The sequence below is a fragment of the Stomoxys calcitrans genome, chromosome 4, assembly GCF_963082655.1.
Source record: "Stomoxys calcitrans chromosome 4, idStoCalc2.1, whole genome shotgun sequence".
NCBI lineage: Eukaryota > Metazoa > Arthropoda > Insecta > Diptera > Muscidae > Stomoxys > Stomoxys calcitrans.
In genome coordinates, this window is record NC_081555.1 from 38,374,845 (window position 1) to 38,391,984 (window position 17,140).

A 17,140-nucleotide genomic window follows, 5' to 3' on the forward strand; every position below is an offset into this window, starting at 1 on the left:
TAAGCAGATCCTACCCTATTCACTTGGTTGGCGTTGTTGTCCTCAGGAGATAGAACCTTTCTTATATATTTTGAACCAAATTTAACTTCTCATGAGGCCTTTAGGAGTCATAAGGATTCTTAACCAACTCTGATCCAATGATTCTACCCTTATCCATTGATCCTTAAAAGATTCATAATACTTGTTTCGAATGTAATCTCTTCACATAATTCTGAGCAGCTTGCCCTATAGCTGCCTTGCAGCGATGCAGATTAATCTGTACTAACCACAGGCAGCTTATGCTCCCTATCCACCTTTACCTTGTTGTTTTAGTCGTCGTTTAGGAACATTCTTACATGGTTTGAATCGAACTTTATTTCTCCTACCTAGGACCTTAGGAGTGACAAGGATTCTGGGCCAGCTCTTATCCAGATATCCCAGTCATTTCTCTCATCCAGATTTCGTCTTCTAGCGATCGAGTTCAAAAACGTTTATTCTGCTCCTAGAGAAGCTTAAGTTCGTCCTATAATACAGGGGGGAATCAGGAACCAAATCTTTCTTAATGCCTAGCCAAAAAAAAGAATTTTTTCTTTAGAGAAAATTTCATTTAAAAGAAGAGGCATTCTTAAATTGTAGCCAAAGTTTAGCACATTTTTGAACTCTTACATCATTACGGAATTTCTGTCTTATATTTTAGGCAACTTTAAACTGGCGTTCACGAAATCGTGTCGAAAAATGGCTGATGGCAACAACGATTGTGCTTTCCTTTATTATTGTATCCTTGTTGGTGATTATCTTCCAGAGAGAGGCTGACAAAACTACGCGAATACTTCATGTGGAACCGCACAAAGATAGTAAGTTTTTATCAATGCCAAGTTGTGAGAACTCGACAATTAGCTTTTGTTTTATAAAACGTTGTTCCATTTCAGATCCGGAAATGCCTTGTTTAAATGAGCACTGCATATTTTCGGCCAATGATATTTTGAATTCCATTGATCGCAGCATCAATCCCTGTGATGATTTCTATGAGTATGCCTGGTAGGATAATAATAACAGTTATAAAAAAGTTATATTGACTAATTTGCTCTTCATTTTTTATTACAGTAATCAGTGGGTTAAAAATAATCCTATACCAGATGGCAAGTCATCCTGGGGTACTTTTAGCAACATAGAACAGCGAAATCAGCTAATAATCAAAAATGTTTTGGAAAAACCCATGAAATCTTTCAAGTCAGAGGCTGAGAAAAAGGCCAAAATCTATTATGAGTCCTGTTTGGATCGCAACGATGAACTGGAGAAGTTGGGGGCAAAGCCCATGGTGTCGTTCCTATGGAAAATTGGTGGTTGGAATGTTTCACATACCGGTTTCAATATAGCCAAATGGACATTGGCCAATACACTGAAGTTATTGCAGAACAGGTTGGTAAAATAAATCAGTGGATATATAATAAGTTTGGCAACGCGAAAAAGAGCCTGGCTAGGATAAAATACACCTTTTTCAATATGAACTCATATCTAAATGTTGGAAGTTAAGGCAAAAAATCACATTTAAATTTCCAACTCAACGGAAAGTTTATCCATAATCTCTTTTTACGCTATTCTTTGGTCCCTCATCTCCTTAAAAATGTTTGCTCTTCAATTTTCATAAACGATGCCAACTTAAATTCCCTTAAATATAGAGTAAAAGGCTGTCGATCTCTCTATGAATATGTCTGCCCAGCTCCTAGGGAGTCTGTTGATTGGTCTTAATCTTTGAAAACTTTTTAAATACTGGACCACTTAGCCCAGCTGTCCGAGTGGCAATATCAAAAATCTCACCCCTTAACTAATTAGACTGTACGGGGCACAAATAAGGGCGTGGACGAAGTTAATGCTTCGTAGTCAAGGTTTTGAAGCCAGAGTCTGAGTATTTAGCCGGAGTCGAGGTCTGGTTCCAAGTTAAGTAAGCTTACTCCGACTTCGAACCAATTTTGAACTTCGCAGCATTTACTTATATATCTCATACTTCCCTCGCTGCTGGGCTGGAAAAGTTGGAAAGCGATTCAAGTCTCCAGGGGAGTGGAACGGTGCAAAACTGTCGAAAAAACGTTTCAAGGCTCGGGAAAACGGAGTCAAGTCTCATACATTGAAATCACCAAAGAGACTCCTATGAAACGACCACGCCCGATTCACGACGAAAGAGACGAGCGCGAACAGGCAGAGAACAGTGGCTCACAAGAGAACGTCACAGCCTTCTCGGCAAAGGTAGATGATCGCTAAGAAAAGTTAGGAATTACTCTTTTATGTCAAAGTAACCAGGAAACTCAACAGGCAGGAGCTGGTGAAGGTTTTGGTTTAAGTGGAATTGGTACCACACCATAAAAGGACACTTCACTCGAATGCCCATTCCATTCCCGTAGTATGGGTCCATGCTTACCTGAGTGTCTACTCGGTGAGTGTCAAACAATTGTTCTGCTCGTCAATGCATGCATGATTGTGTGTAGGATTTTATTGTGCCTCTTTCGAAACTATCACATCTTATCTACGTATCTGAGAAACACATCTGCAAGAACGCGAGATTGAACAAAAACTAGCTCCCTATAATAGAATGCCTGTGCCCCTATAGACCTGGGCATGTTGGATAGTATTCTCCTCATCCACATCAAGACAGCTTCCGCAGTAATTCTTATGCAGGATTTACATGTGCGCGGTTATATCACTTGCCACCCCTTTACTATGTTCTGTAGATCGACAAGTGGGATATATGCCAGACCGGGTACTGGGTCTTCCACAGAGGGGGATTATTCGTCCGCCTTCTCGCTTCTCGGTATACCAAGCTGTTCGGGAACCAAAGCTAGCGCTATGTTATGAGCCCGGAGTTTTTCTGGGGTTCCAAACTCTTCGACCTTACTGCCCTCGAACCCAAGGGCTTAAGGGCCATCATACTGCCCATATAAATTCTGAGTTTCGAATGCGGTAAATTTTTTCCGCCTTTATTTGCGGATATTGTTATGAAACATACCCCTGCCTAGCAGTTTGTACACTTGGCATTCGGCGGTTCACATACCGATGTCGAGTGACTCGGAGAAGGACCCCAATTCCGTCCCTGACATTATCTTGGAACTATATGTGGAGACCAAGGTCTCGTCCACTTCAAACAGAGCATCAGCCTTCTATTCCTTTCTTTCAGGAAAGTGAATCTCAGAGATCTTATCTCGAATCAGTTTCGCCGCCAGATAGTCTGAGATCCTTCTCAGTTTACCCGCCGCATTCATAGTATCCAGAATGACCGTACCCTCTCTTCTTCGACACAGTTCCGAATATAGACCTCAATAGTTTGCATATCCCCCACCTCTTGAAAGTAGGAGGTGCACAGCACTTTTCATAACGACATAGTTCCGAATATACTCCTCAACAGGTTGTATACCCCTCCACCTCCTAAAAGTAAGAGGTGCACAACACCTTTCGGTTTCTTACCCCCGTATTTCTTTTCCAGGAAAGTTTGGATTCGAGGACGGGGACTAATCCTAGATATTTCGACAACTGTTGGGTGATCCCGGGACTCCAGCTCCGTTTTCCCTTTGTTTGTTGTCAACCCCCATTACCAGTAGTCCTTCTCGAAAGTCTTTTGACATGGATCAAAATTATGATTTTCTACGTAACAAAATTGTCTTTTTAAAATTGGTAAGACCTGAATCGGCATAGAACCCAAATCAACCAAATTTATCATGTAGTGCAACCAAAAAGCAACTGCTACAGATAAAGAATGAGGGATCTATTCGGTCAACGAATATTTCCCCAAGAAATCGTTGAGCTAAAATCAAAATCCAGCTTCCAGGTTTTAACAATACCTCGTGGCACTGGACCTATCGAAGGCATTCGACATGGTCAGTCATGCTAAACTATTTGAGGACATCGCCAACACGTCCCTTCAGCCAGTCCTAAAACTCTGGGTCTGTCTAGTTGCCATTCATTTGCGGAATTTAGGGATACAAAGTCGAAACACTGTAGAGTGAAACAGGGAGTTCCACAAGACGGGGTGATATCTCCGGCACTGTTTAACCTCTACCTATCCTCCATTCCACCCAATCCAGACGGCTGGCGATCGTATCATATGCGAACGATTGTACGATCATGGCAACAGGCCTCCTACCCATTGTTGGCATCTACGATAGGTTGATCGTCTACCTGCAAGAAATCTGAAGATATCTGCCACCAAATCTTCAGCCAGATTGTTTACTACAAATACGGGTGAGGTGAATACCGAGCGGACTGTGATGTTCTATGGATAAATGATTGCGACCATCAAGTGTCCCAAAATACCTGGCGTCTCATTTAATAGCTCTTACACATTCTCCCCACATGCCACAGCAAATTGCGACAAAGTCAAAAGTAGAAACAAGGTCCTCAAGTCACTTACCGGCAGCTCTTGGGGCGCAGAGAAAGAAACCTTGTTGACCATGTACAAAACAATTGACCGGTCTGTGGAATAATATTCAGATTTGTCAGAATTCCGCCCTTTCGAACTGCAACGGGCTGTCTCTTCAGTTCTTATGTGGACCACCTCTATTACGAGACAAAGATCCTACCAGTGCGGACTCATAACTATTGTGTTGCCCAAAAAGTAATTGCGGATTTTTTAAAAGAAAGTAAATGAATTTTTAATAAAACTTAGAATGAACTTTAATCAAATATACTTTTTTACACTTTTTTTGTAAAGCAAGTTAAAATTAACAGCTGATAACTGACAGAAGAAAGAATGCAATTACAGAGTCACAAGGTGTGAAAAAAATTGTCAACGCCGACTATATGAAAAATCCGCAATTACTTTTTGGGCAACCCAATAAATGCTGTCTAAGCAATACTTTCCGGGCTGTTTTCGCAGAGACCATCCAAATCATCATCTTGTGTGTAGGTATTCACCGCCCAGAAGCTTTCAGGTAGATCTAGATGGTCTAGAGGGTGAGGTTCAACGCTACAAGAGAGAACCTGTAGATCAAGCGGCATATCATACGGGTCTAGACAACATTCATGCAGACATGGTAGCAGATGATGAAAATAGCTACCGGTTGAATGTAGTCCTTGGGGAACGACCGCCTCCAGTTGCACCTGAAGAAATTGACCTCTCCCGACAAAATAGAGTAGTTTTGGCACAATTACATTCCGGCAATCAATTCCTGCGGAGCAAGGTTTGATGCAGACGTGCAAGATGTGTGTCCCGATTGTGACCAGGGACCATACGACACACGTGACCTGTTTAACTGCACAGCCAGATCAACTCAACTGAGATCCCTCTGGACGCACCCCATAGTAGTCGCAGAGTTCCTGGATCTGGACATTCAACAGAATCAAACAAACGAAATATAGAACACAACAAACTGCTACAACAACAACACAGTCCGTCCATCGGGTGGTATATTAATATGGGAGCTATGTCCAAATTTGAACCGATTTTATAAAATTCAGCATCGGCCTTCAGATCGTTGGTCACTACGTATATGTGTAAATCGGGCGATATGTATATATGGGAGCTATATCGGAATTATAATCGATTTTTACGAAAGTTCATATCGCTTTCCTTTAGGCAAAAAAAGTGATATGTTAAAAATTTCCTGAAGATTGGATAACAAATGCAACCTCCATCATGATCGGAAAGAAAACTCGGACAGGCGGACAGAGCCAAGAATCCTTCAACCAGATAAATTAGTTATGGACGGACTTAGTCGTTAAAAAACGGAAGCTCAATTTTGTATTTGAGACTGGTTTCTTGGGCAATTTTTCGGAAAGAATTAGGGAACATGGGAAAGTACGGAATTCCTGACAAAAGCTTTCTTTTCAAGTCGATTACTAGCTCAGGTGTATGCTCACAAGGACATGGGAAAGAATATATCCCACACCATCTTCTCCAACCTAAAATAATCTAAAACCTTTCTATTTTTTGCCCATTGCAGATACAATATCAATTGTCTTTTCGGTTGGGCCATTGGGGAGGATGATAAAAATTCCACCCGCCATGTTATACAAATCGATCAGGGTGGTCTAACTCTACCCACACCGGAGTACTATGAAAATCGCACAGAGATACATCGTAAAGTTCTCAAAGAGTATATAGAGTATATGACCAAAGTATGTGTTCTACTGGGTGCCAATGAGACAGATGCTCGCCGCCAAATGCAAGAAATCATGGATTTTGAGACTAAGATAGCCAATATCACCATACCCCTGGAAGAAAGGCGCAACGAGGAGGCCATGTATCATCCCATGAAATTGTGGGAGTTGGATAAATTGGCACCATTCATCAATTGGACAGAGCATTTGGATCATGCCATGCAGTTGGTGGGCAGACGAGTCACAGAAAGGGAAGTGGTGGTGGTATATGCTCCAGAATTTCTAAAGAAATTATCGCAGATAATAGCTGAGATGGAGAAGACAGTAGAGGGCAGGAAGTAAGAAAAAAATCACTCATTTAACTCTTAAATTTCTAATGGTTTTTATTTTTAGCACCCTCAATAATTACTTGGTATGGCAAGCAGTTCGTGTTTTAACCCCCTGCCTGTCAAGATCTTTCCGTGATGCCTACAAGGGTGTACGCAAAGCTTTGATGGGCTCCGATGGTGGCGAGGAAGTTTGGCGTTTCTGTGTGGCTGACACTGGCAATGTTGTTGGCTTTGCTGTGGGTGCCATATTTGTGAGGCAGGCTTTCCATGGTGAATCGAAGCCCGAAGCGGAGCAGATGATCAACGAAATCCGAGAAGCCTTTAAAGTGAGCATTCATAACCTCACCTGGATGGATAAACGCACCCGAGAGCGGGCCATAGATAAGGCCAATGCCATATCCGATATGATAGGTTTCCCCGATTACATTTTGAATCAAGAGGAGTTGGATAAGAAATATGCTGATCTTAATGTGACTGCCAATGCTTACTTTGAAAATAACATACAATCCAACATCTTTAACTTGAAGAAGAATTTGGAGAAGCTGGATCAACCGGTGAACAAGACCAATTGGGGCATGGTTCCACATATGGTCAATGCCTATTATACACCTTCGAAGAATCAAATTGTCTTTCCAGCCGGCATACTCCAATCGCCTTTCTTCGATATACACCATCCGAAAAGTCTGAATTTCGGTGCCATGGGAGTTGTGATGGGTCATGAACTTACACATGCTTTTGATGACCAAGGTCGGGAGTTCGATAAGTTCGGTAACATCAATCGTTGGTGGGACAATAAAAGCATCGATCGATTCAATGAGAAAACCGAGTGCATTGAGAAACAGTATGGTTCGTATGCCATTAATGGTCGACATTTGAATGGCAAACAGACGTTGGGTGAGAATATAGCCGATAATGGAGGCCTAAAGGCAGCCTACCATGCGTTCCTAAAAACATCGATGGGCAAAGAAGCGGATGTGCTGAAACTGCCGGGACTAAATTTGACGCATAAACAATTGTTTTTCGTTTCATTTGCCAGGGTGAGTAATCGAAGCAGTTTTAAGAGGTTTTTATCGAAGTAAAATTGAATGGAATAGGATTAAGTGAAGATATCTCCTTGTTATAGCAGAGTCCAAACGTTCATAAAGACCGTAAAAATAGGGATAGTTGTCCTTTTCGAGAAAGGAAATCAGCCATTCGGCCACTATTTTCACTTTGTGCCTATCACTTGCATATACTCCGAAAGCCTGGCGGGAGACAAGGGTGGTATTTATACCCAAGCCTGGCAAGGAGGGTTATGCGACACCAAAGGCCTACAGAAGTGTAAGCCTTATGTCCTTTCTACTCAAAACCATGGAATGTATTGTGGATACCATGATAAAGAGTATGACATCCAGCTTATGTACAAACAGCTAGCCTATGCCAAGGGAAGGACGGTGCAGAATGCCCTGCACGAGGTTGTACATAAAACAGAAGAATCCTTCGACGCCAAGATACACACATTGGTGGTATACATTAACATCGGAGGGGCTTTTAACGATGTGGGAACCGATACACTGATCCAATCCTTAACCAGTACCTGTGGACCGGGTCCTTAGAGACTGAATAAACCATATCTAAGGAACATAGGGCTAAAATATGGATCCCATAACGTAAATATAAGGGAGAAAGTGGCACGCCACAGGCGGCATTTTGTCGCCGCTTCTATTGGTGACCCCCATTAATAATCTGTTATGGATACTGACTGGGGAGGGATTTGAACCCATCTGCTACGCGACGATGTTATAATTCTTCTTAGGGGAAAAGATCCGAACCAGCTATGCAAAAGAATCGAAAGGGTCTTGCCGATAGCATAGGACTGGGATAAAACTAGGGGTCTAAATTTTAACCCAGAAAAGACAGAAATCTGTCTGTTCACGAGGAAGATGAAGGTGAGCCAATTTGACGCTACACTTTTCTTCAGTAGAACGATTTCGATGTCTGATAAAGTCAAATACTTAGGAGTGATCTAGGACAGGAAAATGAATTGGAAGTGCCATATTCAGGAGCGTAATGTGAAGGCTTACAGATGTTGGGCACTATGCAGACGGACCGTAGGCTCGAAAAGGGGCCTGAGTCCTAGGATAGTCCACTGACTCTACGGAAGAGGGATTAGACCAATACTTAAAAGTGCAACATAAGGACCATACAACGGGTGGGTTCAACATGTTGTCTTGCCATAGGCGGAGCTATGAAGACGACGCCCACTAGGACACAGGGAACTATTCTGGATAGCCGAATTGTTATTGACCGTTCCAAATCGGTCAATAACCTGGTATAGCTCCCATATAAACCGGTCTCTCGATTTGACTTCTTGAGCCCTTGCAAGCCGCAGTTTTTGTCGGATTTGGCTGACTTTTCACGTAGTGTTCTGTTATAACTTCCAACAAATGTGCCAAGTACGGTTCAAATCGGTTTAGAACCTGATATAGCTCCCATATAAACCGATCTCCCGATTTGACTTCTTGAGCCCCGGTCTTGGGCCTATTATTGTCTGATGTCGCCAAAATTTGGGACAGTGAGTTGTGTTAGGCCCCTCGATGTCTTTCTGCAATTTGGTCCAGATCGGTCCAGAGTTGGATATAGCTGTCATATAGATCGATCTCATGATAAAAGGTGCATTTATTATCCGATATCGCCGAAATTTGGGACATCCGATATCGCGTTATCTTTCTTCAATTTGGCCCAGCTCGGTTCAGATTTGGAAACAGCTGCCATATAGACCGATCTCTCGATTTAAAATCTTGGCCCCATAAAAAACGCATTTTTAATCTGATTTCGCTAAAATTTTACACAGCGACTTAAGTTAGGCTTTTCAACACCCATATCGTATATGGTTAAGATTGGTCTATATTTGAATATAGCTACCAAAAAAAAACAATATTTTGTTCTTAATTTATTCCAAATCGGACCATATTTCGATATAGCTGCTATGGGGCATAAGTTATGCTTTTTTCACCGTATTATGATGAATGGTGGTTTACATATATACCCGAGGTAGTGAACATCCAAAATTGACCCGGCCGAACTTAACGCCTTTTTACTTGTTTTTTATTGTTAAGAGGTGATTACCGGTTTCTGACACTAAGAGGGCATATCTTGCACTTCTTTCGAGCTCATATTTTGGTTTTTCTTACGGTTATGTATTGCTGCATTCCATTTGGGTGGCTGGTTGGTGTTAATCATGAGAAGGATAGATTTTATTCCGTCTCAGTTTTAGATGTATTCACCCCTCCTTTTGCGTAGTTCCACTTTTGGTTTTGGTGGTGGTTCTTGGTTGGATATAGGCCTTTTTTTTCTTTTAAAATATTCAATATTCAATCGTCAAAGGCCTGGTCCTGGTTTACTCTCCTTTTCTCCACGATCCTTGGTGGGGATCGGACTGCCTGTCCGGGCAGTCCTTTGGAGTGTCAGTGGATAAAACGCTTGAGCTGGATGGCGGCTGGATATGCTAGTCAGGATCTTTTGCGTTTTAGTTACGCAAAGTTGGCGGAATCGCCAAATAATATGCAAATATAATGCAGGACCATTTGGGCAATCTGAGGCCTTGAATTGAAAACACTTAGAGTTTTCGCTAAGCCGATGGTAAGCTTGGTGATTCTTTATTGAATGACTTGCATTGGGGATAACCATCGAATTTAAAGCCAGATTTGCTATTTATGGTTCATTGCATTCTTCCCAAGTGTATAGCGGCATCCGCACAAAGAGTTCAGCGGCCGTGACAGTGAAAAGTGTACACTGGCCACCATAGTGGTGCCGCTTTACATTGCTGTTTATGCTTTGCTTTCGCTTGGGCATTGGCTCGTGTTTGTTGTTGTTTAGTGTAATTGGACACTCTATTTATACCATTCTTGTTGGTTTTGACATTGACTCTATGGTATGAGTACGCTACGAGTAACATTGACTCTATGGTATAAATTCATGAGTACGTTACATTATTCTATATATCCTAGATTATTAGTTGATTGTCCAGGTAGGTTAGGGTTAGGTAAGAGTGGCAGTCCTATACAGACAATTTCAAGTCCATTGTGAACCACAGTACCGACAGACCAAGGCTTCTGGCGGGAATCGAACCCATGACCCATGTATTGGTAATCCAAGCACGCTACCAACTCGGCTACCAGGGCGCCCCTGTAATAATGACGCCCTTCTGGCGAATCTCTCTTAAAGACTTCCTGGAAACTTTTTAATGCGGTCTTTTATCAATGTCAAGGATTTTTATAATGTTTTATTTTAAAATTGATCAAGTTATGGCATAATCTCGTCGAAGCCTCGAAATTATTGATTATGATATGGTGACGTATACGTATTGGTCAACTGGAATAAATACACCACCAATTATGTAATAATCATACGCAATATTGCGTCAAACACCGCAAAAGGTTAGAATATTGGTGTTGAGGCGATGCTTTTTGACCCCTTCGCGAAAAAACTTCAAATACAAATTATTGGGAGGAATGCGAGATGTACGCTCCTAATTCCTGAAAATGGGAAGAAGGCCTCTAAATTATGGGTTTATTAATATATTCAATATATTTACCTGCCACCTGCCACTTGCAAATCGCGGTCTGAGTAAAATTTGCGAACTCAAAACAAATTTCCTTCAACAGAATAAAAGAAATTTCTTTCTTGGACACCACAAAATTTCCGACAATTATTTGAACGATGTGAACAAATTGAACTTTTCTTTTCTAATGAATCTTGATATAGCCCCCATTGAGACCGATCCGGCGAATTAGGGTCTAAGACCCATAAAAGCCACATTTATTATCCGATTTTGCTGAAATTCGGGCAGTGAGTTGTGTTAGGCCCTTCGACATTCTTTGTCAATTTGGCTTTGATCGGTCCAGATTTGGATATAGCTGCCATATAGACCGATCCGCCGATTTAGGGTCTTAGGCCCATAAAAGCCACATATATTATCCGATTTTGCTGAAATTGAGTGGTGTTAGGCCCCTTGACATCTTTCTGCAATTTAGCCCAGATCGGTACAGATTTGGATATAGCTGTTATATGGACCGATCTTTCGAATTAAAGTTTTGGGTCCAGAAAAGGCGTATTTATTGTCCGATGTCGCCGAAATTTGGGACAATGTGTTAAGTTAAGCCCCTCGATATACTTCTGCAATATGTCACAGATCGGTCCAGATTTGGATTTAGCTGCCATATAGGCCGATCTCTCGATTTAAGGGTTTGGGTCTATAAAAGGCGCATTTATTGTCCGATATCGCCGAAATTTGGGACAGTGAGTTGTATTAGGCCCTTCGACATTCTTATTCAATTTGGCCCAGATCGGGTTGGGTTCAGTTTTGTATATAGCTTCCATATAGACCGATCTCTTGATTCAAGGTCTTGGGCCCATAAAAGGCGCATTTATTGTCCGATTTTGCCAAAATTTAGGACAGTGAGTTGTGTTAGGTCCCTTGACATATTTCTGCAATTTGGCCTAGATCGGTCCAGATTTGGATATAGCTGTTATATAGACCGATCTCTCGAATTAAAGTTTTGAGCCCATCAAAGGCGCATTTATTGTCCGATGTCGCCGAAATTTGGGACATTGTGTTAAGTTAAGCCCCTCGATATACTTCTGCAATATGTCACAGATCGGTACAGATTTGAATATAGCTGTTATATAGACCGATATCTCGATTTTAAGTTTTGGGCCCAGAATAGGCGCTTTTATTGTCCGATGTCGCCGAAATTCGGGACAGTGAGTTATGTTGGGCTCTTCTACATTTTTCAATAATACTTGGGCCAAATCGGTCCAGATTTGGATATAGCTGCCATATAGACCGATATCTCGATTTAAAGTCGTGGCTCTATAAAAGGCGCATTTATAATCCGATTTCACTGATATTTGACACAGTGACTTATGTTAAGCTTTTTGAGATTCGTGGCGTAAATGGTTCAGATCGGTTTATTTTTAGATATAGCTACTAAATAGACCAACAGAACAATGACTTGTACTTATTAGTAAATATTTGGTCCAAATCGGAACATATTTCGATATAGCTGCTATGGGTCATAAGGTATGCATTTTCAACGGATTTTGACTAAAGGGGGTTTACATATGTACCCGAGATGGTGGGTATCCAAAGTTCGGCCCGGACGAACTTAACGCCTTTTTACTTGTTTCGACCTAACCTAACATTCATGCCAATATGAATGTATCTGGGCTTTTGGGGAACGAAATGGATCGAAGAACATTCCCAAACTGAAGAAAGCAATACATTAACGCCTTTCTACTTGTTTCGGTGTTGAATTAGCTGATTATTTATTTTTGTTTTACTTTCAGGTATGGTGTTCCTCAGATACAGAAGAAACTATTATATTACAACTAGAAAAAGATACACATTCACCATCACGACTGCGGGTGATTGGCACACTTTCAAATATGCCTGAATTCGCGGAAGTCTTTCAGTGTAAGCCGGGCTCCAAAATGAATCCCGAAAAGAAGTGTGCAGTGTGGTAAATTGTCACAACTAATGTCTATCTGTTATTGTCTCCGACTTCATCTGACAACAAAAACAAACAAATAACCAAAAAACAACAACCAAACACTAGGATTATCCCCAAGGTATGTATGTATTTATGTGTACGTGCTGCGCGTAGATGTAAACGATGAAAATAAATTTTGTAAATGTTTTCCTTATTTACAAATTCCTAAAACGAAATTAGTAGAAACGAAACAAAAAGAAAAGTAACTGCGGAAAACTTGAAAGAATTTGAAAATTGATTTGTAACAATATGTATGTGTGTGATTTATAAAATTAAGCGAAAACAAAAACTAAAACAAGAAAATTCTCGTAAAACAATTTTTTTATGAAAAAAAAGAAACTCTTACTAATATAAATCAAGAATTTAAGCATATAAATTGATGATAAACGATGAAAACGTGTTTATATATACATTTAAGGAAATATGAAGAAAAATGAAAGAATAAAAACAAAACCAAATCAAAACTAAACCAAACCAAAACCAAGCTCCTAAACTAGAAAAGGAGCCAAATAAAATTTAAACCTAATTTAGAGTATGTATACATATGGAATAACCAAAACCATAATTTAAAAATGATAATTCAATTAACTTAAAATCGTCAAACGGTATGATGCACGTATGCAGGATTCAGAGGCATTGTAAGTCTCATTTATTTAAATTATGTTTTTTTTGTTAAAAAAAATATTTTCGACACATAGGTGGCAGATTTGCTTAAGCTGTTTTTTGAATAAATTAAATTAAAATTAAATATGTTGATTCTTTCTAACTCTACCTTATTTATTTAATATTATTGTTTTCAATTCAAGTTCGAGGTCTTTTGTCTCGCTGTTCTGAGAATTTATCTATCTCTTGGTGTTGACTGGTGCTTGTTAATGTGGCTTTCTATAATCGAAGTTAATGTATTTCTCCCGATCTCCTGTTCCTCTCCAATGTCTTTATGCACTCTTCTCCATCTGCAATATATTGTAGTAGTGGAAAATTTGCCTTCGTCTGCGGTAGTGATAACGTTTTCCCATGTGACAAAAGCCACTTCACGTCGTCTGGTATTATTGTTTCCGTCTTGTTAACAAACCAATTTTCGTTGAGTCTTATATCTAGACCTCGAGCTTGAATTAAAAACGTAAATATTAAATTAAATATTTTATAAATTTGTTTTGTCTTTCTGCGCTCTTTTATTTTGATCTTTAAAATCTTTTCGTGATTTTTCAAACATCTTTCAGCTCAAGACCATGTCCAATGCTTTCTATTCAAAGAATAGCATAGCAAAGAACTTATAAAAGTTGAGCAAGTGTGTGTTGTTATTCAAACACTAGTCAGTCAAAGTGTTTTGAATAACAACACACATTTGTTCAACTTTTATAAGTTCTTTGCAATGCTATTCTTTGAATAGAAAGCATTGAATATGATCTGGAGCTGGCTGATGTTCGAAAAATCACAAGAATAAATTTACCACCTATGTATCCCAAAGTACGAGATGTACGAGTCCATTTAATTAATCTAAAGTTTAGTTAATTATGTTTACCAAAGTACAAATTCAAAGCATATATACAATGACAGATGTCATAAAAAATCTTAATTCTTGCCAAATACATGTAAACGGAAAACATATGTATGTTATATTGCATACAGTTTAGTTAAATGTCTAATGTACAATGGTTTTTATACCCTCCACCATAGGATTTTGTCATTCCATTTGTAAAATCCGAAATATTCTTCTAAGACCCCATAAAGTATATATAATCTTGATTGTCATGACATTTTAAGTCGAAGTAGCCATGTCCGTCCGTCTGTCTGTCGGAAGCACGCTAATTTTCGAAGTAGTAAAGCTAGCTGCTTGAAATTTTGCACAATACTTCTTATTAGTGTCGGTCGGTTGGGATTGTAAATGGGCTATATCGGTCCACGTTTTGATATAGCTGGCATATAAACCGATCTGGGATCTTGACTTCTTGAGCCGCTAGATTGCACAATTCTTATCCGATTTGGCTGAAATTTTGCATGAGGTGTTTAATAATTAAACTTCCAACAACTGTGCTGAGTATGGTTCCAATCGGTTCATAACCTAATATAGCTGCCATATAAACCGATTTTGAATCTTGACTTCTTGAGCCACTATAGGACGCAATTCTTATCCGATTTGGCTGAAATTTTGCATGAGGTGTTTCGTTATTACTTTCAACAACTGTACAAGGTATGGTTCAAATCGGTCCATAACCTGATATAGCTGCCATATAAACTGATCTGGGATCCTGACTTCTTGATATAGGGCGCAATTATTATCTGATTTGGCCAAAATTTTGTACAACGGCTTCTACTTTGACCTTTAACATACGTGTTCAATATGGTCTGAATCGGTCTATAAGTCAATACATCTCCCCTATAAAACGATCTCCCTATTTTACTTTTTGAGCCCCTAGAGGGCGAAATCCTTTTTCGATTTGGCTGAAATATTACACAATGACTTCTAATGTGGTCTCCAACATTCATTCCATTATGGTTCGAATCGGACCATAACTTGATATAGCTCTAATAGCATACCAATTCTTTTCTTTTATCCTTTCTTTCTTTTGTTTGCCTAAAAAGAGATTCCGGGAAAAGAACTCGACAAATACAATTCATGGTGGAGGGTACTTTCCCCTAACCGCAATTGCCACGTCATTAGCATACGTGACCACTTTTACGCCTTTTTCTTCCAGAGACAATTATATATTGTTAATGGCTATATTCCAAAGTAGAGGAGACAGTACACCTCCTTGAGGAGTTCGTTCCCCATCTTTTTAGATTTACATATCCCAAGCCTGCCGTAATGCTTCTTTTAGTAAGTAAGTTATTAATAAACTTTCTTACGGTAGAGTTGATGCCTAGAAACTCAAACTTCTTCATGATAGACGTCGGTTTTACATTATTGAAAGCACCTTCAATTCCTTGACAGCGAGAGAACCCTCTATGTAGCCAATTTCAGTGGTTTTGCCTTTACTATATGCATGGTGCTGCAGCGACAGGCAGAACTTGTTGTTGAATGCCTCAGAATTTGTTCAGATTTGTCTGACATCAGACATTTGGTTTGTTGGGCAGTAACAATGTGCCACTTTTTGATTCCGGAATTATCTTCCTTCTTTAAAACAATCTAAAGATGGGGAGGAACTATTCGTTATTAAACCTTGCCTTAAAACATACGAAAATAGGTCAGACATCGTTCAGAATTCTTGCAGAACTATCGGAACAAAAAATTCCCTCAGAATGTGGAACAGAATTCGGAACGAACTCGGTAAGATCTTGTTGGATGCCTCAGAATTTGTTCAGATTTGTTTGACATCAGATATGTGGTTCGTTGGGCAGTAACAATGTGCCACTTTTTGATTCCGGAATTATCTTCCTTCTGTGGAGCAATCCAAAGGCGGGGTGGAACTATTTGTTATTAAACCTTGCCTCAATCCCCATTATTTGACGCTTAATCTCTTGCTGCTGGCACTTTGGTTTTTTATATATCTTAGAATATATGGGTATAGCAGTCTTCGTATTTATCTCATGTAGTACTTCATGAGTGAAAGTCATGCTGTCACCTTCTGTATAAAAGAGTTCATTGTATTTCTTTATAATATGGACGAAGACTTATCATCTTCGATATTTAGTTTTTAAGATTCAAAACAGGAGTGGGAATTGCTTCCAAGGTGCATATATTAAGTGTATGTTAAGAATATTCATCCAAAAATAACTTTACCTGGTTTACTTTTATAGAAATGAATTCAAACTTTATAAATATCTTTAGTTGACATATATTATATCCTTTTATGGCATTATATCTTCTATTTTCGAAATAATGGGTCATCCATGTAGTTTATACGTCGGTCTGAAATTCGTTGTAGACCATTGCTAATAGCCATAAGATTCCGTACTTGTAGATTTCGAAATTTGTTCGTCCGTATTATCAATGTGGAATTATATCTAATTGATCCATTAAGGACCGGATATTCACACTACACCAAATACTGGCAAAGACCAAGGACAGAATTGGTTGAAAATTTTTTAGTTAAACTGAGTCTGAGTCAGTTAGCCCGGATCACCTTGCTGTTACCATGATTCAGCTACGGTGTGGACAAAGCATTAGGTTCACGGAACGGTGGTCGTAAAGAGATGGCGAGAGTGTGTGTTCGTGGCCTTAGCGGCTCTTATGTCTGAATAACAAAGGTGAGGTGCTGGCTAGGTGCATCT

The 17,140-nt window shown here is 39.7% G+C and overlaps 1 protein-coding gene across 3 annotated transcripts in view; it reads left to right on the forward strand.

Annotated features, from left to right (window-relative positions):
- The window catches only part of LOC106083574 (neprilysin-3), a 32,674-nt gene extending 19,063 nt beyond the window's left edge, over positions 1-13,611 (forward strand). For 2 of the 3 annotated variants that reach the window (XM_013246691.2, XM_013246690.2), the window contains exons 3-8: positions 677-833; positions 909-1,017; positions 1,084-1,398; positions 5,910-6,404; positions 6,460-7,432; positions 12,726-13,611. In XM_013246691.2, coding sequence (XP_013102145.1) covers positions 677-833; positions 909-1,017; positions 1,084-1,398; positions 5,910-6,404; positions 6,460-7,432; positions 12,726-12,902 — 2,226 coding nt within the window. In that variant the 3' untranslated portion in view covers positions 12,903-13,611. Of the gene's footprint in view, positions 1-676; positions 1,018-1,083; positions 1,399-5,909; positions 6,405-6,459; positions 7,433-12,725 lie in introns of all 3 variants that reach the window. The other variant, XM_059368192.1, reaches the window with a different exon arrangement.
- The last annotated feature ends 3,529 nt before the right edge of the window (positions 13,612-17,140 follow it).